Below are 26146 nucleotides of genomic sequence, written 5' to 3'. Positions count from 1 at the left end.
GTGGTGTTGGGGATTCATATGCTTTGGCAAACACTTTGTATCAAAAAAGAACTCTGGCAATGATTTGTTCATCCACATCGATCAGTGTGAATGGATAAATCAGGTTTGCCAGGGCATACGAGCTGGTGGGTTTGGATTTTTGGGGCGGCAGCTCCTATGTCCTGGCAGACGCCTTCCTCCTCTTTTTTTTTTTTCAAAATTTTTTGGCATCCACATTGATTGATTGTTTGACGTTCATTTTTCCTTTCAGCCCACAGTGCATTACCCTTATGCCCAATATAAGGAGTATAGCAGAAACTCCTAATACTGGCCATACATGTAATGATTGCAGAGACCCTAAAATGCCAGGACAGACCCCACGAATGATGCCATTTTGGAAAGAGGACACCCCAAAGTATTCCGTGAGGTGCATGGTGAGTTCATAGAATGTTTTATTTTTTGTCACAAGTTAGCAGAAATTGTGGTTTTGTGTTTTTGTTTTTTTTTTCACAAAATGTCATTTTCCGCTAACTTGTGACAAAAAATAAAATTTTCTATGAACTCACCATGGCCCTCATGGAATACCTTAGCGTGTATTCTTTCCAAAATGGGGTCATTTGTGGGGTTTGTTAACTGTCCTGGCAAGTGGGCGGGGTGCTAAATTTTGAGCACCCCTGTAAAGCCTAAAGGTACTCATTGGACTCTGGGCCCCTTAGCGCAGTTAGGGTGCAAAAAAGTGCCACACATGTGGTATTGCCGTACTCGGGAGAAGTAGTATAATGTGTTTTGTGGTGTATTTTTACACATACCCATGCTGGGTGGGAGAAATACCTCTGTAAATGACAATCTTTTGATTTTTTTACACACGATTGTCCATTTACAGAGTTATTTCTCCCACCCAGCATGGGTATGTGTAAAAATACACCCCAAAACACATTATACTACTTCTCCCGAGTACGGCAATACCACATGTGTGGCACTTTTTTGCACCCTAATTGCGCTAAAGGGCCCAAAGTCCAATGAGTACCTTTAGGATTTCACAGGTCATTTTGCGGAATTTGATTTCCAGACTACTCCTCACGGTTTAGGGCCCCTAAAATGCCAGGGCAGTATAGGAACCCCACAAATGACCCCATTTTAGAAAGAAGACACCCCAAGGTATTCAGTTAGGAGTATGGGGAATTCATAGAAGATTTTATTTTTTTGTCACAAGTTAGCAGAAATTGATTTTAATTGTTTTTTTCCACAAAGTGTCATGTTCCGCTAACTTGTGACAAAAAATAAAATCTTCTATGAACTCACCATACTCCTAACGGAATACCTTGGGGTGTCTTCTTTCTAAAATGGGGTCATTTGTGGGGTTCCTATACTGCCCTGGCATTCTAGGGGCCCTAAACCGTGAGGAGTAGTCTTGAAACCAAATGTCGCAAAATGACCTGTGAAATCCTAAAGGTACTCATTGGACTTTGGGCCCTTTAGCGCAGTTAGGGTGCAAAAAAGTGCCACACATGTGGTATTGCCGTACTCGGGAGAAGTAGTATAATGTGTTTTGTGGTGTATTTTTACACATACCCATGCTGGGTGGGAGAAATACCTCTGTAAATGACAATCTTTTGATTTTTTTACACACGATTGTCCATTTACAGAGTTATTTCTCCCACCCAGCATGGGTATGTGTAAAAATACACCCCAAAACACATTATACTACTTCTCCCGAGTACGGCAATACCACATGTGTGGCACTTTTTTGCACCCTAACTGCGCTTAAGGGCCCAAAGTCCAATGAGTACCTTTAGGATTTCACAGGTCATTTTGCGGAATTTGATTTCCAGACTACTCCTCGCGGTTTAGGGCCCCTAAAATGCCAGGGCAGTATAGGAACCCCACAAATGACCCCATTTTAGAAAGAAGACACCCCAAGGTATTTAGTTAGGAGTATGGAAAGTTCATAGAAGATTTTATTTTTTTGTCACAAGTTAGCGGAAATTGATTTTAATTGTTTTTTCCCACAAAGTGTCATGTTCCGCTAACTTGTGACAAAAAATAAAATCTTCTATGAACTCACCATACTCCTAACGGAATACCTTGGGGTGTCTTCTTTCTAAAATGGGGTCATTTGTGGGGTTCCTATACTGCCCTGGCATTTTAGGGGCCCTAAACCGTGAGGAGTAGTCTGAAAATCAAATTCCGCAAAATGACCTGTGAAATCCTAAAGGTACTCATTGGACTTTGGGCCCTTTACCGCAGTTAGGGTGCAAAAAAGTGCCACACATGTGGTATTGCCGTACTCGGGAGAAGTAGTATAATGTGTTTTGGGGTGTATTTTTACACATACCCATGCTGGGTGGGAGAAATAACTCTGTAAATGGACAATCGTGTGTAAAAAAATCAAAAGATTGTCATTTACAGAGGTATTTCTCCCACCCAGCATGGGTATGTGTAAAAATACACCCCAAAACACATTATACTACTTCTCCCGAGTACGGCAATACCACATGTGTGGCACTTTTTTGCACCCTAACTGCGCTAAAGGGCCCAAAGTCCAATGAGTACCTTTAGGATTTCACAGGTCATTTTGCGGAATTTGATTTCCAGACTACTCCTCACGGTTTAGGGCCCCTAAAATGCCAGGGCAGTATAGGAACCCCACAAATGACCCCATTTTAGAAAGAAGACACCCCAAGGTATTCAGTTAGGAGTATGGGGAATTCATAGAAGATTTTATTTTTTTGTCACAAGTTAGCGGAAATTGATTTTAATTGTTTTTTTCCACAAAGTGTCATGTTCCGCTAACTTGTGACAAAAAATAAAATCTTCTATGAACTCACCATACTCCTAACGGAATACCTTGGGGTGTCTTCTTTCTAAAATGGGGTCATTTGTGGGGTTCCTATACTGCCCTGGCATTTTAGGGGCCCTAAACCGTGAGGAGTAGTCTTGAAACCAAATGTCGCAAAATGACCTGTGAAATCCTAAAGGTACTCATTGGACTTTGGGCCCCTTAGCGCAGTTAGGGTGCAAAAAAGTGCCACACATGTGGTATCGCCGTACTCGGGAGAAGTAGTATAATGTGTTTTGTGGTGTATTTTTACACATACCCATGCTGGGTGGGAGAAATAACTCTGTAAATGGACAATTGTGTGTAAAAAAAATTAAAAAATTGTCATTTACAGAGATATTTCTCCCACCCAGCATGGGTATGTGTAAAAATACACCCCAAAACACATTATACTACTTCTCCTGAGTACGGCAATACCACATGTGTGGCACTTTTTTGCAGCCTAACTGCGCTAAGGGGTCCAAAGTCCAATGAGCACCTTTAGGCTTTACAGGGGTGCTTACAATTTAGCACCCCCAAAATGTCAGGACAGTTAACACACCCCACAAATGACCCCATTTTGAAAAGTAGACCCTTCAAGGTATTCAGAGAGGGGCATGGTGAGTCCGTGGCAGATTTCATTTTTTTTTGTCGCAAGTTAGAAAAAATGGAAACTTTTTTTTTTTTATTTTTTTGTCACAAAATGTCATTTTCCACTTACTTGTGACAAAAAATAATATCTTCTATGAACTCACTATGCCTCTCAGTGAATACTTTGGGATGTCTTCTTTCCAAAATGGGGTCATTTGGGGGGTATTTATACTATCCTGGAATTCTAGCCCCTCATGAAACATGACAGGGGGTCAGAAAAGTCATAGATGCTTGAAAATGGGAAAATTCACTTTTTGCACCATAGTTTGTAAACGCTATAACTTTTACCCAAACCAATAAATATACACTGAATGGGTTTTTTTTTATCCAAAACATGTTTGTCCACATTTTTCGCGCTGTATGTATACAGAAATTTTACTTTATTTGAAAAATGTCAGCACAGAAAGTGAAAAAAATCATTTTTTTGCCAAAATTCATGTCTTTTTTGATGAATATAATAAAAAGTAAAAATCGCAGGAGCAATCAAATAGCAGCAAAAGAAAGCTTTATTAGTGACAAGAAAAGGAGGTAAAATTCATTTAGGTGGTAGGTTGTATGAGCGAGCAATAAACCGTGAAAGCTGCAGTGGTCTGAATGGAGAAAAAGGCTCTGGTCCTTAAGGGGCGAAAAGACTGTGGTCCTGAAGTGGTTAAAAAACAAATTCCAACTAAAGAGCAGCACACTATGTGTTGGGGGAATGCTAAGATCGGCCCTTTGGGCTTCAGTCCAACTATCAATTGGACAAGTCAAGATCAGCAAAACTTGGAAACTCTTATGGAGCTTGAGTCTCAGGCTAATGCCAGCACAGAGAATCCAGTAACTGGCTTTAAAGGGACTCCGAGCTCTGAAAAAAATGGAAAGTTGTACTCACCAGGGGCTTTTTCCAGCCCAGTGCTGGTCGGGAGGTCCCACGCCGGCGTCCTGGCTCCTCTCCTTCTCCCCGCTCCGGAATGGCTGGCAGGCCGCAGCCCGGGCGACACTCTCCCGAGTGTCGGGCTGCTTCTTCTGCATATGACGCGGATTACGTCACACGCCGGCCGCCTCGCGTCATCACGGCGGCCGGCGTGAAAGTACTGCGCATGCGCGAACAAAGTGCGCATGCGCAGTACTTTCACGCCGGCCGCCGTGATGACGCGAGGCGGCCGGCGTGTGACGTAATCCGCGTCATATGCGGAAGAAGCAGCCCGACACTCGGGAGAGTGTCGCCCGGGCTGTGGCCTGCCAGCCATTCCGGAGCGGGGAGAAGGAGAGAAGCCAGGACGCCGGCGTGGGACCTCCCGACCAGCACTGGGCTGGAAAAAGCCCCTGGTGAGTACAACTTTCCATTTTTTTCAGAGCTCGGAGTCCCTTTAAACCTTGTAAGTCATTAGCACTGTTCCCAGTCCAGGCAGGCTCCAGCCTGGACATTTTCCAGAAGATCATTGAAAAAGAGTTAAAAGCAGAGATATATCCAAAGGTTGAAAGCAATCTATCCGCCTCTGAGCAGAAGGCCTTGAAATCCCTGGAAGGGGTTTGGAGGCGCCCAAGGTATAGCTAAGATTACTATATATAGGTAAGAAATCTTACCTTATTTCAATCGAATTTCAGAATAATGAACATTTCTCGAGAGGGTAGTTTAGATTTTAATATGCACATTTAGACAACGCGTTTTGCGGACACACTCCGCTTCATCAGGTCAAATCGCAGTGCCTTAGGGGTTAGAACTGTGTAGATGACAGGCGCCCAGGCTCATCTACACAGTTCTAACCCCTAAGGCACTGCTATTTGACCTGATGAAGCGGAGTGTGTCCGCGAAACGCGTTGTCTAAATGTGCATATTAAAATCTAAACTACCCTCTCGAGAAATGTTCATTATTCTGAAATTCGATTGAAATAAGGTAAGATTTCTTACCTATATATAGTAATCTTAGCTATACCTTGGGCGCCTCCAAACCCCTTCCAGAAATTTATAGCGGTCTCCTATGCGGGAGTCCGCTTTAGTCTTGTATCCCAATAGAGTTAAAAGACTATATAATTTTTTCTTTGGAGCTGCGACCGTGACTTCTACCTCAGAGAGAAAGGCCGAGTGAGGACGGTCCTTCCTCACATGCGATTATCAGTGGTTGCTTGGAGTGCAACCCACACTTGTGAGTATATATACACCACCTCACATTTTTTCCATATAATCAGACGATATTGCACTATCGGGCTCCCGGTGTCCCTGTGTCTTTTTCTCGTACCAAAGAAGGCCTTGAAATGGCTACGGAATCGACCTGATCTACAGATAAGGAGAGCAGATAAAGGGGGAGCAATCGTTGTGATGACAGCAGAACAATATCGTGCTGAGGCACTAAAGGCTCATACACACATCAGACCATAGTCTTTTGAAAATGAAAGATCACAGATCTGTTTTACCCCCTTCCATGTAGTATGAGAGCCATACTCTACACAGTCTATTCTATGGAGCTGAACTCCCCATCAGAAAAAAAACTTTGCAAGATGCTGCACACACAGATGCTGTACAGACACAAAAGATCTGTAGCTGCAAAAGATCTGTTCCTGCCAAAAATCCAACCCTGCAAATTGCAATGATAGTCTATGAGAACTGCAGATCATCGTACACACATGATTTAACTGACATTCATCTGCAGATCAGATCCACCAGGTTGGATTTTCAGATCTGCAGATCTGTCAGTTAAATCATGTGTGTATGATGATCTGCAGATCTCATAGACTATCATTGCAATTTGCAGGGTTGGATTTTTGGCAGGAACAGATCTTTTGCAGCTACTGATCTTTTGTGTCTGTACAGCATCTGTGTGTGCAGCATCTTGAAAAGTTTTTTTTCTGATGGGGAGTTCAGCTCCATAGAATAGACTGTGTAGGTATGGCTCTCATACTACATGGAAGGGGGTAAAACTGGTCTGTGATCTTTCATTTTCCAAAGACCATGGTCTGATGTGTGTATGAGCCTTAAGACAACTTGAAGATCCTAAGACATATCAAAGCCTGCCCCCGGACCCCACCCTCCGCTACCAAAATCTACTTAGATCACTGCTAAGAAAGGGTGCTGAACAAGGAGTGATACCATCCACCCTGGCCCATGGCTTGATGCCTACACATCCAACTAAGCCTATTTGGTACCACATACCTAAGGTGCACAAGTCCAGGACCAATCCCCCGGGTCGCCCCATTGTCTCTGGCATGGGGTCGACCACGGAAAGGCTGTCCAAGTATCTGGACCATGTCCTGAGACCTTTGCTTAAATGGAAGGTTCAGGGAGGGTGGGTAAAAAATAAAAATCAATTTCCACTTACCTGGGGCTTCCTCCAGCCCGTGGCAGGCAGGAGGTGCCCTCGCCGCCGCTCTGCAGGCTCCCGGTGGTCTCCGGTGGCCGACCCGACCTGGCCAGACCGGCTGCCAGGTCGGGCTCTTCTGCGCTCCAAGGCCCGGAACTTCTGCGTCCCACGCCGGCGCTCTGACGTCATCGGACGTCCTCCGGGCTCTACTGCGCAGGCGCAGAACTACTGCGCATGCGCAGTAGAGCCCGGAGGACGTCCGATGACGTCAGCACGCCGGCGTGGGACGCAGAAGTTCCGGGCCTTGGAGCGCAGAAGAGCCCGACCTGGCAGCCGGCCTGGCCAGGTCGGGTCGGCCACCGAAGACCACCGGGAGCCTGCGGAGCGGCGGCGAGGGCACCTCCTGCCTGCCACGGGCTGGAGGAAGCCCCAGGTAAGTGGAAATTGATTTTTATTTTTTACCCACCCTCCCTGAACCTTTCCTTTAACCTGGTCCCCTCCCACCTGGCTGACACAATTGATGTCTTGAAAGGTTTGGAGGAATTCCCTTGGAACCAAGGGGACTTGTTAGCAGCTATTGATGTCGAGAGCTTATACAGCCGTATCCCGCACAATCTAGGTCTTAGAGCGATACGATCATTTTTGGACCGCACCGGAAAGGACGTGGCAAATAAGGATTTTATATGCGAGTGTTTGCCATTTGTGCTAACACATAATGCCTTCACTTCTGATAGTAAGTGGTACTGGCAAACCTCAGGCACCGCCATGGGCACAGCTGTATCATGTACTTATGCCAACTTATTTTTAGCTTGGTGGGAGGAGGAATACATCCACTCCATCAACAACCTGTTCGCCGGCCAACTCAGGGCATGGTCCAGGTATGTGGACGATGTCCTAGTGTTTTGGTCCGGGACTTGTGACACCTTCAATGATTTTATGTGTTACATTAACAGTAACACGGCTAATATGACTTTTACTGCCACAATTTCCAAAGAGAGAATAGCTTTTCTGGATCTGGAGCAGATTGCCGAAGAGGATAAGCTCATTCCTAGAGGCTACCGCAAAACTACTACTACTACTTATTTTAGCCACTACCTCCACTTGGCACGCTACATTTTGAGTGCACAGTTTGCAATATATTTAACCCATTCGCGTTCCGTCGTTTTCACTTGAGAAATGTTCACCTCCCATTCATTAGCCTATAACTTTATCACTACTTATCACAATGAACTGATCTATATCTTGTTTTTTTCCGCCACCAATTAGGCTTTCTTTGGGGGGTACATTTTGCTAAGAGACACTTTACTGTAAATGCATTTTAACAGGAAGAATAAGAAAAATACGAAAAAACATTTCTCAGTTTTCAGCCATTATAGTTTTAAAATAATACATGCCTCCATAATTAAAACTCACGTATTGTATTTGCCCATATGTCCCGGTTATTACACCGTTAAAATTATGTCCCTATCACAATGTATGGCGACAATATTTTATTTGGAAATGAAGGTGCATTTTTTCCGTTTTGCATCGATCACTATTTACAAGTTTAAAATAAAAAAAATATAGAAATATTTCATCTTTACATTGATATTTAAAAAGTTTAGACCCTTAAAGGGGCACTACAGCGAAATACTGTAAAATTTAAAATATGTGCAAACATATACAAATAAGAAGTACGTTTTTTCCAGAGTAAAATAAGCCATAAATTACTTTTCTCCTATGTTGCTGTCACTTAAAAGTAGGCAGTAGAAATCTGACAGAAGTGACAGGTTTTAGACTAGTCCATCTCTTCATAGGGGATTCTCAGCAAGGCTTTTATTCTTTATAAAGATATTTCCTAAAAATGATTTAAACAATTATGCTGGCCAGCTTCCCTGCTCCCTACACAGTTTTTTTGGCAGTTGGACAGAGCAACTGCCATTCACTAAGTGCTTTTGAAAATAAATATATCCCTGAGAATCCCCTATAAAGAGATGGACAAGTCCAAAACCTTTCGCTTCTGTCAGATTTCTACTACCTACTGTAAGTGACAGCAACATAGGCGAAAAGTAATTTATGGCTCATTTTACCCTGGAAAAAATGTACTTCTTATTTGTATATGTTTGCACATATTTTAAATTTTACAGTTTTTCGCTGTAGTGCCCCTTTAAGTAAATATTTACATTTTTTTTTTTATTTTTTTATTGCAATGGTTTTTTTTTTATATTAAACATTTTATTTGGGTATTTTTGGGAGGGTGGGATGTAAACCATAGTTTTATAATGTAATTGTGTGTTGATTTTATTTTTTTTTACTTTTAGTTGTAGTTTTACTTTTTCAGTTTGTTTACATGACGTCACTCTAAGCGTAACACACGCTTAGAGTGACGCATGGGGGAGGCAACAGCCAGAAAAAGCGCAGCTTCCGAGAGAAGCTGTCGCTTTTTCAGCGGGGGAGAGGAATCAGTGATCGGGCACCATAGCCCGATTCATTGATTGCCTGGCTAACGAACCGCGGGTCGGGAGCGCGCGTGAACGCATGGTTCCTGGACGTAGTTTCTACGTCCAGGAACCAAAATAGGTTAATAATTCACGTATTTAGTGCACGCGATAATGTAATGCCTACACTTAGGCCACTAATTTGCTATGCAACGTAATAAATTAATGATTCCAGTGTCACATAAGCAGGTTCCTGCCCTTAATCACTATTTTATTATGTTTTATTATGTTTTACCCACTTATCTTTATTGCACTGCCTTCTCAACTGTGGCCACAAGATGGCGCACATCCTTTCTCGGCTTGCCGATTGTATGCAATAGCATCCAGCAGCCACCTAATAAGTGTGGACTGCTCAGGCAGCAGTAGAGGGGAGGTGTTGCCCTCCAGGAAGTCCTAGCTGGAACGCGGATGCGTTCCAGCGCGGAATTGGAGATCGTAGGAAGAAGTGGGCGGTCTCTATCGGCGCGGATACGCCGAACGCTGACCCCGGTATGCATTTAATCCCCGGCCAGCACCCAGCCCGCACCAGAGCCTCAGTTGAAGCGCGCGAAACGGCCGTCAGGCACACAGTGCCCAGCACCCACATTGCTCCATCTAACTGGTATGTCTATATTTTCACACTGAATATGTGATTTTTTTTTAATGCACCTTATATAGTATGGAATAAACAGATGATTGCAGTGCCGGTCTCCTCTCCTCTCTCTCCTCCTTCTGCACAGCAATAACGCCTAAAGGGGATTTAGTTTTTGATAAGCTGGGTATTGCGAAGGAACTTCAGAGGTTCTATACTGATCTAGAGTGGATTACACTCCTGAGGAATTAAAGAGCTATTTGAACTCTATTCCCTTGCTCAATCTCGGTGATAAAGACAGAGCCATGCTGGATGCACCTATTATGCTGGAAGAATTAGAAATTGCGGTTGGTTCGTTCCCTGGCAATAAAGCTCCGGGGTGCGACGGCCTTCCGATTGAGGTGTATAAGCGCTACTCTGAATTGTTACCACACTTATTAGAGGTATTTAATGAATCATTTTGTAGAGGGGCTTTACCAAAATCCATGTCTGAAGCAACTATTTTGATTCTGAAGCCAGGGAAGGATGGCCTTAAGGCAGACTCATATAGACCTATATCCCTCTTAACCGCTGATGTCAAGATACTGTCGAAGGTCTTGGCGAATAGATTAGCAAAAGTGATAACATCTATAATAAAGCCGGATCAATCGGGCTTTATACCATCAAAATCTACAGCCATTAATATCAGGAGAGCTTTTTTGAACATACAATTGCAGGCAGATAATGGGGGAAATAGGGCTATTTTGTCGCTTGATATCGCCAAGGCCTTCGACAGTGTGGAATGGCAATACTTATATGCAGTGTTAGAAGCGATGCACTTTGGTCCGTCTTTTATTCAATGGATCAAAACTATTTACAATGCGCAGTTAGAGACACTGCGTTGAAAGTAGCTACACGTTGGTATCATGTTCCAACCAGGTAGCATAAGAGGTTTCCTCAGGTATCTCCAGTGTTTTCGGGGTTGTCAGACAGATGGCTCCATGATGCACATATTTTGGGAGTGTCCAAAGGCGTTTGTGCTCACGGCTGGGTTCTCTCTTAACCTCCCCGGCGTTCTATTGAGATCGCCAGGGAGGCTGCGGGAGGGTTTTTTTTTTAATTTAAAAAAAACTATTTTATGCAGCCAACTGAAAGTTGGCTGCATGAAAGCCCACTAGAGGGCGCTCCGGAGGCGTTCTTCCGATCGCCTCCGGCGCCCAGAATAAACAAGGAAGGCCGCAATGAGCAGCCTTCCTTGTTTGGCTTTCCTCGTCGCCATGGCGACGAGCGGAGTGACGTCATGGACGTCAGCCGACGTCCTGACGTCAGCCGCCTCCGATCCAGCCCTTAGCGCTGGCCGGAACTGATTGGTCCGGCTGCGCAGGGCTCGGGCGGCTGGGGGGACCCTCTTTCGCCGCTGCTCGCGGCGGATCGCCGCAGAGCAGCGGCGATCAGGCAGCACACGCGGCTGGCAAAGTGCCGGCTGCGTGTGCTGCTTTTTATTTGAGGAAAATCGGCCCAGCAGGGCCTGAGCGGCAGCCTCCGGCGGTGATGGACGAGCTGAGCTCGTCCATACCGCTCAGGAGGTTAAGCAAGTTATGTGAAAAACAAATTAGGTTGGATTCTATGCAAGCTTTACTGCTAGCTCCTAATCCTCTGATACCGAAACTTTGGAGGAGAGAATACTTTGTGTTATTGTGCTCGGTGTTGTGGGTAATTGCATGCTCCTGGAAACAACCAGATCTTAATTTTGAACTCTCTCGAGGGTGGACAGCATCATGTTAACCGATTTTATTTTTCATACAATGTTTGATACTATAGAGAAATTTCATCTACACTGGGATGACTGGCATTCCCAAAGAACCAATATGCAATCTTCATAGTTTACTTTGTTGTTCTGTACTTTATGTTACATAATATTTGGATTATTCCAGATGGACATTATGGAAGATTTCTATTTATGCACTTTTGCTAAATACTTCTTTTATCTAAACAAACACAGAACATTTATATCGCGCTTTTCTCCTGGCGGATTCAAAGCACCAGAACTGCAGCCACTAGGACGCGCTCTATAGGCAGTAGCAGTGTTAGGGAGTCTTGCCCAAGGTCCTCTACTGAATAGGTGCTGGCTTACTGAACAGGCAGAGCCGAGATTCGAATCCAGGTCTCCTGTGTCAGAGGCAGAGCCCTTAACCATTACACTATCCTGCCAACATTCTGGAATAATAATGTTATTGTACTTTTTGATATTTTTATATTCTCAATAAACCTTTAGTGAAAGAAAAGTATCCAATTTTTTTTTTATTTGCTTCGGGTGCACTTTCATAAGCTCTAATGTGGCTAATTTTACAAGAAGGAAAACTGAAAAAAACCACACAGATTTAGCTCAAGCAACAAATGAGGCTTGGTAGGTAAATCAGTATATAGGATGGCTTATGAGACAATATACTTTTTTTTTTTTTTTTTTTTCTTTATTAAAACAAAGTACTGGAAAAATTACCTCATTTGTTTTTCTTTATTCTCCTTTTCCTTCATTAAGCCATACATTGGGTCTTCATGCGCCTACAGAAATAAATACACGCACTTAACACATACAGTGCACTGTAACAAAACAAATCAATTAACTGGAAATACAGCTGGAGGTATTCAATTGCAATTCCAGATTGGCAGCTAGTGACAATCTAACGGAAAATTGTATACTCACCTACCGGTAATTTTCCTTTCCTGCTGTAGTCATGGCAGCATACGAATGGGTAACCTTGCCCCCAGCTTGCAGGTCTTTTAGCTATACATTAAAGTCACTCCTCCTATACCCTGCTTTTTGTTTTTAGCCAAGCGAAAAGGTCTCCGTGACCATTCCATTTACCATTCCACTCAACCTTGTATTACAGGTATGGCCTCAAATGCAAAAAAAAAAAACAACAACTTTAAAAGCGCAACCCCACCAAGCCAGGAAGGCTGAATAGAAAATTGTGGCGGGTAATACGCATGCTGCCATGACTACAGCAGGAAAGGAAAATTACCGGTAGGTAAGTATACAATTTTCTGTTTTCCTGCAGTATTCATGGCAGCAAACGAATGGGATATAACAAGCCAAGATTCACAGAAGGGTGGGAGACTAAACTGTGCCATCAAAATTGCAATTTATTACAAATACAACACAATCCTCACATTATACACAATGTGTAGAGTTAATCCACTCCAAAATATAAGTCATGTCAAAAGAATCATCAATTTGCAGACATTCACGTTCCTTTTTTAAACAGTTAATACAGTATTCAATATTGCTGTACCAAAGTCTCTAGTAGTTTGAACTGCTGGGTCAATTTTGTAGTGTTGCACAAAGGCGTGTGTTGATGACCAGTTAGCTGCTCTACAAATTGTGTCTGGCGAAACCTTAGCGTAGGCAGCCCATGATGTTGATACAGATCTTGTTGAGTAAGCCTTTATCTCTTTCGGAGGTTCTTGTCCCTCCTGCCTGTAGGCCGAAGTAATTGTTTTAACCAGCCATGTTGCAATCGTCCTTACTGATGCAGCTTGTCCTCTTATTCCTGAGGGAACAATGAAGAGTTTCTCCGACCTCATGTCTTTTCCACATATAGCTTTATAAGTATAGGTATGTCCAGAGTATTAGGATTTGATTCTCCTTCTAGAACAAAAGATGGAAGTGTCCACTCCTAATTAAAGTGAAAGCTTGTAGCTACTTTCAGAATGAAGTGCTGTACTGGTCTTAAGACTATTCTGTCACTGAACAAGGTAAGGTTCCTTATGCGATAGTGCTTGGATTTTTGATACCGGTCTGGCTGAAGCAACCGCTACCAAAAATAGTATCTTATATGTTAAATTTTGCAAGGTGCAGTCCTTTAAAGGTTCATAGGGTGTTTTAGTTAGTGCCTTGAGTACTAAAGATAATTCCCACTGTGGAAATATGTTCTTTCTTGGCAGTCTGATCTTATTTAAAGCTCTGATAAACTGTATAAGTGGATTAGTTGCCCATCTTATATCAGTTAGGGCAGAGATAGCCGATATGTGTACCTTTAAAGTGTTCAGACCTAACCCTAAATCCAATCCCTTTTGTAGAAATTCAAAGACATTTACTGGCTTAGGTTGCATTAAATCATCCTGTTTTTGCCCTATAAATTGTTCGAACTTACTGCAGGCTCGGAAGGTCACTACTATTAGTAGTGACCTTCCGAGCCTGCAGTAGTGACCTTCCGAGCCTGCAGTAAGGTTTCCAGGTCTGCCTGCGAACAGCCTATATCCATCAACTTTTTTTGTTAAATATCCAGACCTTCAATTTCAGTTGCTCTGGATGCAGTACTGGCCCCTGTGAGATTAGGTCTCTCCTCTTCGGTATTGCAACTGGGGGTACCCTGGCAAGTTATTTCAGTAGTGGGTACCACGGCCTGCATGGCCAATCCGGAATTATTGCTATTACCCAGACTGCCTCCAATTGAATCTTGCAGAGTATCTTCATGATTAGTGGTGTTGGGGGTATACATACCCCCATGAAAAATTCCACTGGCAAGTCAGAGCATCCCACTGCTCTGCCTTCTGTTCCTTGAACCTCGCAAAATATCGGGGACATTTGTGATTCTGTGATGTTGCCATTATGTCCACTTCTGGCGTCCCCCATGTCCTGCAAATGTCCATAAAGACCTCTTGGTTCAGGGACCACTCGTTGTTGTCTATTTTTGTTCGACTCAAGTAGTCTGCCCTGTAGTTCTGGATTCCTGGAATGTGAACAGCCCTCAGAGATTGAACCGTTTCCGAGGCCCACTGCATTATCGGTGTAACCTCTTTCAGTAGCGTGTGACTTCTCATTCCACCCCGATTTTGAATATACGCCACTGCAGATGCATTGTCAATTCTCACAATCACATGTGATGCCCTCAATTCCTCCGAGAAATGAGTAAATGCTAATAGGGCTGCCCTGAATTTCATAACGTTCGCTGTTAGTCTCTTTGCTGAAAACTTCCAGCATCCCTGAATGTAATTGTGGTCGATCCAAGCCCCCCATCCAGTCATACTGGCGTCTGTTATTATCTTTGACTCCGAGATTCTCAAGGTCTGATGATTCCTCAGATAATCTGAATGTAGACACCAAGCGAGTTATGATCTTGTTTGATCGGTTATCTCTATCATCTGTAAGTAACTGTCCGTACTCCACTGGCTCAAAAGTTCCTTTTGAAAAATTCTTGAGTGCCACCTTGCCCACTTGACCATGGGAATTGTCGAGGTCAGAGTCCCCATTAATCTCCTGGACCGACCACCTTTGGCCCTGTAGAAAGTTCTGTATTCTTGATAGCAATACCGCAATCTTTTACTCTGGCAATTTAATCACATTTTTCTCTTGCAGAATTGTGCACCAAGGTATATCAAAGTCTGTGTGGGCTCTAACTGGCTTTTTTCCAGTTGATCAACTAGCCAAACTCCTGTAGTGTTGCTATCAGCCTCTTCCTGTGCTTGATTAGTTTCCCTGTTGTCTGCAATAAGTAAAACATTGTCTAGATTATGATGAACCTTCAATCCTTGATGTCTTAGATGAGCTATTACTGTTACCAGTATTTTTGTGAAGGTGCGTGGAGCGGTCGAAATGCCGAATGGCAGACTGGGGAATTGATAATGGTTGTGTCCTATTGCGAACCTGAGTTATTTCCTGAAGTCCTGATGTATAGGAACATGAAGGTATGCATCTGACAGATCTATAGATATTAGCCAATCCAGAGGCTGTATAACTCTTGCAATTGTATGTATTGACTCCATCTTGAATTTGCGAAAATGACGTGGTTTAGGCGTCTCAAATCGAGTGCTGGCCTTAATTCCCCCGATTTTATTGTGACAAAGAAAAGTGGGGAGTAAACTCCCTTGAACCTCTCCTCTTCTGGTACCTGCACAATCGCCCTTTTTAGTAAAAATTCTTGTATATAAGAGGTGAGTGTCAACAATTTGTTCCTTTCGAGAGAGATTTTTGTTGGTACAAACAGACTTTCTGGTGGCGGACTTGTAAAGCTCCACCTGTGGCCCGAACTTATGGTATCTATTACCCACATATCCGTTATGTGCCTCACCCACACCCTGTGTAATGATTGTAGGGGTGCTCCCACTGTGTGAGTGTGGGCTGGCGAAATCTTAGAATGATTTATGGACCTGAGTGCTGGCTTGGTTAGATCTTTGCTTACTGAACTTGGAAATAGCAGATTGCACCCCCTGCCATGGTCTTCCCCCCCCCCCCCAAACAGCTGGGTTATCTCTTCCTCTGAAACAAAAGGATCTTTTGTCTGATGAGCCAGGCTGCCTTCTGGTCCTTCTCTCCTGTGGTATTAACCCACTCTTGCCACCTGTAACCCTGGATATTGCAGTATCCATTTTCTCTCCAAATAGATGCTTTCCATCATATGGTATTTTACACCAGGTGACCCTAGAATTGTTGTCTGCTGCCCAGTGCCTCAGCCACATAGCTCTCTTGCATGTTACTGTGTAAATCATGGATCTAGAAGCGCATCTCACAACATCTATGCCAGCTCACCTATGAAGTCTGCCGCCATCCTAAATTACTGTAAACCTGCAATAAGCATGTCCTTCTCATAATCTTCTCTAAGACCAGTTTCCATATTATTGGTCCATGCATTTATGGCCTTAGCAATGGAAGTTAAAGCAATACCTGGTTTGCAAGATGCTCCCATCGTGGCATATGCCTTCTTTAAGTCTGTATCCATTCTTCTTTCCAGGGCATCCTTGAAAGATACCGAGTCCTCAAGTGGGATAGTGGCGTGTCTGGCTAACCTGACAATGGAAGCATCCACTGTTGGGGGTGACTCCAACTTGGTGGGTAGTTCTCCCTCAAGCGGATATAACTTAGAGAATCTGTGAGCCAGTTGAGGTTTTCTTTCCAACTTTGACCACTCCTCATTTACTAATTCCTCTGTCTCCTCCATTATCGGAAACGTAGGCACTTCCTTTTTGAGAGGAGGATAGTACTTAGGTTTCTTCTTGGGGGGTTCAAGAGACTCATCCCATCCAATAGCCTCTTTAACTGATTTAACCAAGTGTGGAACCATAGCAAAGTAAAAACTTATTCATGATTATCACAATCTGCCGTATCTTCATTTTCAATCCCCGGCGGTGCCTGAGAGACTAAATTCCTCTGACCTAAAGATTCTTGAACTGCCTGTTTAACTAAAGTCTGAATGTCAGGCATTTCCTCCTCTTCATAAATCGGTAGTAAATATAAACAGTTAGCACAGACTAGCTTGTCCGGGAGAGAGTAATCACAACAAGCCCAACATGTATTTGTGTCAGGGGGGTTAGTATGTTTCGTTTTACTAGTGGCCTTAGCGCATGTATGTGGCGCGTCCTTATGCATTTTCGTTTTGTCTTTAGCCTCTCTGGCGGTAGAGAGGCTGAGAAGACAAAGCAAAAAGAAAAAAAAAAGAAAAGGAAAAAAATCCTTAATAGGTTTGTTACCTCTCTTTTATTAAATAAATATATTTCCAATACTATAGAATTGTGTAACAGTCATGCCCTTACCCCTCAGGGATATGCTGGCTACCTTCCTGGGCTACTGACTCCATTTCTCAGCAACTAATAGCTGCAGAGAAAGAAGCATGAATGTAATACTGAGCCTGGTACATGAAAAAGGAAAAAAAACAATAAAACCTGAAATAAGGCTAAAAAATATTACCTACCAAGTAATCACCAGTCAGCAGACCCAAACGTAAATGCTGGATAGGAACACACCCTGCAAAACATTTGTCAAGAAAAGCGTTTGCCAACCTAAAACCTCATTGCCAAAACAGATCTACACTGACCAGCGAACATATGCAAAAAAGTATGGAAAAAGAAAACCCAGAGTTCCTACCAGATCAGCAGCAGTGAGACAATCCGCAGCTATGCCGTGTCAGCGTCCGTGTCCTCCGAGAGCGCATCCAGCACATAGAAGCCTCCGCTGAAAGTTTAAGTAGTGTATTTCCGGGACATGCGGCCTGCATCACTTCCTGCTGGTGAAACGCACAGAGAGCCGCAACCAGAAGTAGAGACTCTATGACCTTCTGAAGTGCCGAAATTACGGCGCCCAGCACAGAATCGGGGGAAAAGCCTCTGTATGGGAAAAATAAAGCACAAGCTTCACGCAAGTGATCCCCTCCAGCATAGGGGTCCCCAACAGCGCTCCACATTGGGCATGACGTGGGGCTTCAGAGCAGGAGAGATTGAACCTGGTCTGGAAAGCTGCAAGAATAGCCTAGGTAAGGGCAAAAATGATTAAAACTGTATTTCCCAAATGGGATAGACCTGAAGTAGAAACAGGAAATAAAAAAGCAGGGTATAGGAGGAGTGACTTTAATTTATAGCTAAAAGACCTGTAAGCTGGGGGCGGGGTTACCCATTCGTATGCTGCCATGAATACTGCAGGAAAAAAAATCATACAGAGAGGATGAAGCTCTGTCAACATCCAGTAAATTCCATTATGTACTTATATTCCATTATGTATATCATTGTCTGTATTATTTTGTATCCCAGGTTTGTTTCTTACTTTGTACAGCGCCACGGAATAGGTTTGTGCTTTATAAATCAATTAATTTCGTAATTGTTGTAACGTTAAGAATTAGCAGTCCAGTATTATTCAATCAAATCTGCACAGTCTACTTGCATTATAATGCTAACTTAAAGTGCACGTGAACTGGCATTATGTTTTTTATATTGGGTCTCATAATGACTACCACCTGGGCAATAACACTATTCAGAGCATTAGGCCAGTTCACCTTTTGACCTCTGGCCAAGTTGTACTTTTTACCAGTTAACCTAAAACACACTGCCTCTAGGTATAAATATTGTATACTACCCCACATCATGTTCCCCCCCCCTCACGCCAAAAAAAAAATTCCTTTAGATTGTAAGCTTGCTAGGGCAGGGCTCTCTCACCCTTTTGTGTTTTGGATTTTGTTGCACATTTATTCATATTAATTCTGTCACTGTTATTACCGATTCTGTATTTTGTACCAACTCAGTAATTTGTATACTGGTGTATATCATTGTCTGTATTATTTATTTTGTATCCCAGGTTTGTTTCTTACTTTGTACAGCCCCACAGAATAGGTTTGTGCTTTATAAATCAATAAAAACTAGTCTCTTTCCTCAACAATATACTGTATTATAGACAGGGGATCTAGTTAAAGAAAACCTTAATGACTAATACCAGAACATAATAAATGATCGAAGACAACCATTTTTACATTAATCATCCTGGTTTCAGCATCAGAAGCACTTCTTATAACTATAGATTGATATATATTGGTATGTAGCCCAGCCCTTCCAGACAATGTTTAACGTACACTTCAATCTGAGCACCTATGAGTCTCACCTGTGCTATCCCCTGGCCAGGTAGCAACAGCCGGTGCTCCTCTCCTGCAGGTACACCACCCCTGCAAAGCAACAACGTATCCAATATGTAGAAGAAGGCACTCCACAGGCTCCAAACTTGCGTTTGACTTCTTTATTCGAGCAACAGCACACACTACATGTTACGGGTACTCTGACCCTTCATCAGGTGTAACCGCCCAACACCACACCACCCCTTATATAGGACCACCCACAGGAAGTACAACCCCCTGAAAGTCCAACATTAGTCCACAGGAAGTTCTATAAAATAAATTATTATTGTTCAACGTACAGTAGGCTTAATGTCACACAGCGCTCAACCTCAGAAGACTCTGGGAGATCAATTGATGTTTCTGCTCTTCACAGATTAGGAAGGGGTGGGGAGAGGGGATTCCTATTAATTTGTTTCACACCAACAGCAGCACTATACTTCTGCTGAGGCCCACATTGGTATTGCGGTGCTTGTACCCAGCAGCAGGAGAAATGCAACGACAGATGCAAAACGATGCCAGTGTGACCAGCTGCCACCCAGTGTATACATCCAGGATATGCTGGAAATGCAGCGACGTGCATCAATGCAAGTTTGAAGCAAGCTTAATACTTTCAGCCATAGTCCCCAAACAAGCATACAAATCAGGTGTTCTGATTCAAGTTTGACTGTATTTGCCACATACTTTCTTCAGGTGTGTGATTCAGATAGCACTGATGCATGAAAGATCAGTACGGTCAGTCACAGCAACACCTGTGTGACTGACTGTACTGTGTTATCCGTGATATCTAAGCGCCCCCCCCCCCCCCAAAAAAAAGAAAACCAGTGTCAGACAAATTTGTGACTGTACTGTGTGTTCAAGGTGATCTCCGTGTGCCCCCCCCCTCCCTCCCTCCAAATACATTTTTGATAACATCCCTTGGCTGGTCACTGCTGTGCACTGTTACTGTGAAGAAAAAGAGAGATTTGTGCCAATACCCCTTGGCTGGTCACTGCCTGGCCTGCTGTGTGTTCAATGTGTACTGATTGTTACTGTGTCACTTAAAGGGAAGGTCCAAGCAAAATAAAAAAATGAGTTTCACTTTCCTGGGGCTTCTACCAGCCCCATGCAGCCATCCTGTGCTCTCGTAGTCACTGCTGCTCCAGTCCCCCTCTGGTAGCTTGCCGACCTCGGAGGTCGACGGGCCGCATTGCGTACATTTTTACGCATTCCCGCTAGTGCAGGAACATTAACACATACATTTTTTACGCATTCCCGCTAGTGCAGGAACATTAACACATACATTTTTTACGCATTACTGGTTCAATGCGTACATTTTTACGCATTAGACCAGTAATGCGTAAAAATGTATGTGTTAATGTTCCTGCACTAGCGGGAATGCGTAAAAATGTACGCAATGCGTCCCGCCGACCTCCGAGGTCAGAAAGCTACCAGCGGGGGACTGGAGCAGCAGTGAGTGACTACGAGAGCACAGGATGGCTGCATGGGGCTGGTAGAAGCCCCAGGTAAGTGAAACTTTTTTTTTATTCTGCTTGAACCTTCCCTTTAAACATCTGTGTGACCGTAGTTGCAGATTTCTGTGTCCTAAAAAAATAGATTTGTTCCAATACCCCTTGGCTAGTCACTACCGGTTGTATGATCAACAAGTACTGTTACCGTGTCACTTCAACATCTGTCTGACTGTACTGTGCATTGTAGGTGATCTCTGTGTGCCAATAGCCCTTGGCTGGTCACTGCCCGCTGTGTGATCAACATGAACTGTTAACATGTCACTTTACACTCTGTATGACCGCACTGTGTGTTCTGGGTGATCTCTGGTGTGCAAAACAAACAAAATTAGATTTGTGTAACGATTGTGGAACTTTCTCCGTGATCAGCGCACAACGCGTGCGCTGACACGGCGGAAATCCTCCACAAGCGTGTAATTGCAGGCACCCAGCAAAAGGTGCTACGCACCTGTAGAGGGAAATTCCTGTCGGCAGATCGCGCTGGGGAGTGCAGAGGAACCAATCCTCTGTACCTCCACAAATGCCAGACAGGAATTGTACGAAGCGCAGAACGCAATCGCAAGAGAGGCGATTGCGAATGAGAACGAGCAAAGGGACAGGTTGTATGTGTGTGCGCCAACCTAGTCGCCACCCCGCGACCGCGCACACACAACAGCAGATATGAAATAGGAACGCGATCGCCAGACGTGACACAAGGCAGATCAGAATAGAATACGTGGGTAGCAAAGGCACAGCAAATAATACAATGAGAAGATGCGGAAAATAACAAACGCTAGCTAACCGCGAACACCGCACTCATTCGCAACAGTGCACGTGGTTATGCGCGGTCTCCACGTGATAAGCACAATAGAGACAAGCACGCCTAACTAACCATCGACAGACAAACATGAAACAGAGGACGCGGACGCTTGCTTAACGGTTACCTCACCGAGCCTCCAGCAAGCGGTCGTAGCAGACAAGACAGACACACGAAAACAGGGACAAGCGAGAGATAGGATCCACAGCACTAGCGAAAAGTGGCTAGCGCGATCCAGGTACAGAGTAGCAGAACAGAAGGATCCACAGCACTAGCGAAAAGTGGCTAGCGCGATCCCAGGAGACAGAACAGAAGGATCTACAGCGCTAGCGAAAAGTGGCTAGCGCGATCCCAGGAGACAGAACAGAAGGATCCACAGCGCTAGCGAAAAGTGGCTAGCGCGATCCAGAGAGGCAGAACAGAAGAGATAGCTGGTAGCAACCGCTGCACCAGCTATGCTCCAAGAACAGAGATCAGAACGACTTCCTATCGACCACCGCTGGGACAGGACAATCGCAACAGACAAACAAAACAGATAAACAATCCTAACTGCACTAGGGAAATCTGCCTAGCACAGTTTCCAGGAATTACTCTAAGCTGAACTTCAAACAGAGTAAGGCTGACACCCCACCAGCAGTGTTACATAGGACGAAATCCTTATGAACAGCGAAGCATTGTGGGAAACACATAGTACTTATAGTACACGCCTCCAATGAATGTGGCCAGGCAATTTGCATGACAACGTATGCAAATTCCTCAGCAAGCACAAGCTGCAAAACTGACAGAAGCTCTTCTTTCCAGAGTCCTGCAGCATGCAAACCTACACAATGGTCAAAAAGCTGCCTGCCTGCACAGGCAGCTGAGCAAATCATCACAGTACCCCCCCCCCCCCCTCCATGGTCGAATTCCAGACGACCCTCAAAAGTGCTATTAGCAACAGACTCAAACTGAAGACTCATGAAGGTCGGGACAGCCCGACAAGGTCCAATTCCAGAGTCAGTCCACCCGAAACCGACCTCATCGGAAACAAAAGCCACCGAAACATGCCCATCAGCACTACAAGTCTCAGCGTAACACCCATGAGGACTGTGGATACCAGAGAGGAAGCCATCGACACCCTCCAGACAATGCCCACCACCTTCCAAGGAGCGTCCGAAAATACCAAACTTGCCACAATACCTGTTCGAAGTGTCCCTTAAAACACAAAAGCCACCGTTGATCTTATCCAGGGTACCAAGCAAAATTTCTCCCGGAATCTCCCAGAACCTTTTGAAGCTCCACACAGATCCCAAGAGGGCAGAACAATCACCAGGCTCACATGAAGAATTACCAAGAACCCCCATGGAACCAATGACAATTCCGGTTTCAGAATTACGAGGACACCCATCAAGATCAAAACTTTCAGGGACCACTTCTGGGCATGCAAGCAGGCAGGCTAAATCAGAACATGTCTCCACCGAGGAAGCATCTGAGTACGCTGGTAACCGAGGCACACTTGGGCTTTCTGGGTCACAAAGCACACTGGGGTACACCAGCACAGGAGAAACCTCAGGACATGTCGGGGAACTGCCAACCTCAGAGTCCGGCATGACCAGACCAAAACCAGGACCGGGCAGAGAATCATCACGAGCAATGGTCTCAAGCACTGGACTTTCAAAAGAAGACTCGGATTCAAATTCGGAAATTTCTGTGACTGCAATATCATCATTGACTACACATGACTAAAGCTCCACCAGAGCTGAAAAGGTAGCCAGCAAGGCAGCAATGCCTACGGAAGAGGGCAACACCTCAGAAGTACTTGGGGGGCAGGAGACATCTCCTACAAGTTCTGCACCCTTTGGGAGGAACTCGGAGACCTCCAGAACATCAAACAAGACCTCAGGAACATCATTTTTCAAGTTTTCTAAGAAGGATTCTGTACTATCCATGTTACAGGGCAAAACTGGAACTTTATTTTGTGAACAGGGCAGATGTTCCACCCTAAACTGAGACTGAATTTTATCATCATGAGTGGAACGTACAGGAATATTCACTGAACCACACACTGACTCCCTAACTTTAATCTCGCTGCACCCAGAATTCTGCGTAGCAGTCAAACTAGCTTGCAACTCCAAAACTGCAGAAAAACAGGTAAAAATAGCAGCAATACCTAGACGAGCCTCTAGGGGCAGGGCAGGAGATATTGTACAAGGCAATATTGACTCATCCAGAGTACAGGGTGGAGAGTCAGAACTTTCTTCAAAGCAAGAAAGGGACTCCCAAATGTCAGTGTGATTGGACATCATTTTGTTATTCATGGTACAGGGCAGGCTCAGAGAAACTTTCTCTGGACCCAGCAGAACTGTTTCAGAGTCAGATTCGCAAAACCGAAGTGCTGTCTCACTCTTAGATTCGGCTAACAATGTCAAATCCGAGGAGCCAGAACGCAAAACTTGCGAATCAAAATTCACTTTAGGTTGTGAAACGGACGCTTCCATAGCGCAAACCTCCGCGATCTGCGGAGCAGACTGCAAGGCATCTAGGACCGAAACACTGGAACAACTGTCATCAGGCAACGGGCCCTTACAGGTGTGAACAGGGTGAGACAGAGACTCATCTGTAGAAGAAATAGCGACATCAACAGGATAAACTTTATTAGGCATATTAATTTTACTTTTGACGCTGCATAGTTGAGACATTTTCCCCATAGCAGGGTCACAGACGGAAGATCTCAAAGATCTGTTTCTAAATGACAAAGGATTCCACACATCCTTGAGGAAACCGGCAGACTCATGCCGATCACAATCTGCAGGAACATCCGAGAAAAAGGCATCAACCACAGCGGCACACTCATTCATTTCAGATTGCACAAAGTCAAGCCTCACATGCTTTACCCCAGAAAGGCAGAAACAATCATCCGACAACGATGTCTCTTTATTGGAATCAATTGGTTGGTGTGTGTGCAACTCATCCAAAATCGTTTGCCATACATAGATCACCAGATCCACATCATCCTTGTCACATTCATCGGAATCAATCAGAAGGTACATTGAATCGAGAAAAGCATTCAAGACATTTTCGCTTTTTGCGATGTAAAAATCGCAAAAGGCTTTCCAATCAAAATTGAATTCTTCCAGCAAGGCCCCAACATCCCAGGAAGCAAATGGGGGTTCAAACAGGCCAGTATCTAGATAATCTCCATATGGGTGGAGTTCAGGAACAAGAACAGATTTTTTAACTGCTTTAATATAGTGTGCGATCCTACCTATAGCAGGATCCACATAAGCTCTGGATTGAGACAAAAAACCAGGAGACAGATCAACATCATTGTTATACTGAATGGTTTTGCACATTTCAGGCTTGACAGAAATAACCTTTTTAATTTGTGGTTGCTATGGGCAACGGATCTTTCCGCTGGGAAGCCTTCCTAGATCTTTTACGTTTAGACTTAGAGGCTTTGGATGGCTGCTTTTTAAAACCTGAAGTGGCAACTGACACATTGAACTGATTGTCATACTGAAAGGTTTTGCATGGAAGGGAAAGATCAGCTGACTTATCAGCAGCTACACAATCAATCAGAGCAGGTGGTAAGCTAGGCAGTTTAAACCAGTGAGAAAATATCACTGCAAGAAACTGATACAGATTATCATTCCAAGAATTGGTTTTTAGCACATCATATGCCCAGGTGAACAAATCGTTTTTTAAGAGCACATAGGCAAACAGAAGAGCCGACGTGGACGGATCAGAAATCTGAAAGGTGGGATTCAGACAAAACCTCACACATTCAGAAAGAAATTCCGCCTTGGTCTCTGAATTAAGTCTTTTAAAGCTCTTAAAGACACAGGACCCAAACTCGACAAAATCGTACAAATCAGAATTTCCGTCTACACTGGGGTTTTGGGTTGGGCTGTTCATACTGTAACGATTGTGGAACTTTCTCCGTGATCAGCGCACAACGCGTGCGCTGACACGGCGGAAATCCTCCACAAGCGTGTAATTGCAGGCACCCAGCAAAAAGGTGCTACGCACCTGTAGAGGGAAATTCCTGTCGGCAGATGATGCTGGGGAGTGCAGAGGAACCAATCCTCTGTACCTCCACAAATGCCAGACAGGAATTGTACGAAGCGCAGAACGCAATCGCAAGAGAGGCGATTGCGAATGAGAACGAGCAAAGGGACAGGTTGTATGTGTGTGCGCCAACCTAGTTGCCACCCCGCGACCGCGCACACACAACAGCAGATATGAAATAGGAACGCGAGAGGTGCGATCGCCAGACGTGACACAAGGCAGATCAGAATAAAATACGAGGGTAGCAAAGGCACAGCAAACAATACAATGAGAAGATGCGGAAAATAACAAACGCTAGCTAACAGCGAACACCGTGCTCATTCGCAACAGTGCACGCGGTTATGCGCGGTCTCCATGTGATAAGCACAATAGAGACAAGCACGCCTAACTAACCATCGACAAACAAACATGAAACAGAGGACGCGAACGCTTGCTTAACGGTTACCTCACCGAGCCTCCAGCAAGCGGTCGTAGCAGACAAGACAGACACACGAAAACAGGGACAAGCGAGAGATAGGATCCACAGCCCTAGCGAAAAGTGGCTAGCGCGATCCAGGTACAGAGTAGCAGAACAGAAGGATCCACAGCACTAGCGAAAAGTGGCTAGCGCGATCCCAGGAGACAGAACAGAAGGATCCACAGCGCTAGCGAAAAGTGGCTAGCGTGATCCAGAG

The 26146-nt window shown here is 44.3% G+C and overlaps 1 protein-coding gene across 4 annotated transcripts in view; it reads right to left on the bottom strand.

Annotated features, from left to right (window-relative positions):
• RP9 (RP9 pre-mRNA splicing factor) overlaps window positions 1-26146 on the bottom strand; it is an 80865-nt gene that overhangs the window by 16253 nt on the left and 38466 nt on the right. For all 4 annotated transcript variants that reach the window (XM_068236587.1, XM_068236591.1, XM_068236589.1 and 1 more), the window contains one exon: window positions 12254-12315. In XM_068236587.1, coding sequence (XP_068092688.1) covers window positions 12254-12315 — 62 coding nt within the window. The remainder of the gene's footprint in view (window positions 1-12253; window positions 12316-26146) is intronic.

Source organism: Hyperolius riggenbachi, chromosome 5 (genome assembly GCF_040937935.1).
Source record: "Hyperolius riggenbachi isolate aHypRig1 chromosome 5, aHypRig1.pri, whole genome shotgun sequence".
In the NCBI taxonomy this organism is placed as follows: Eukaryota; Metazoa; Chordata; class Amphibia; order Anura; family Hyperoliidae; genus Hyperolius; species Hyperolius riggenbachi.
Note: the sequence above shows the minus strand (reverse complement) of the source record. Positions and strands in the feature narration are given on the sequence as shown.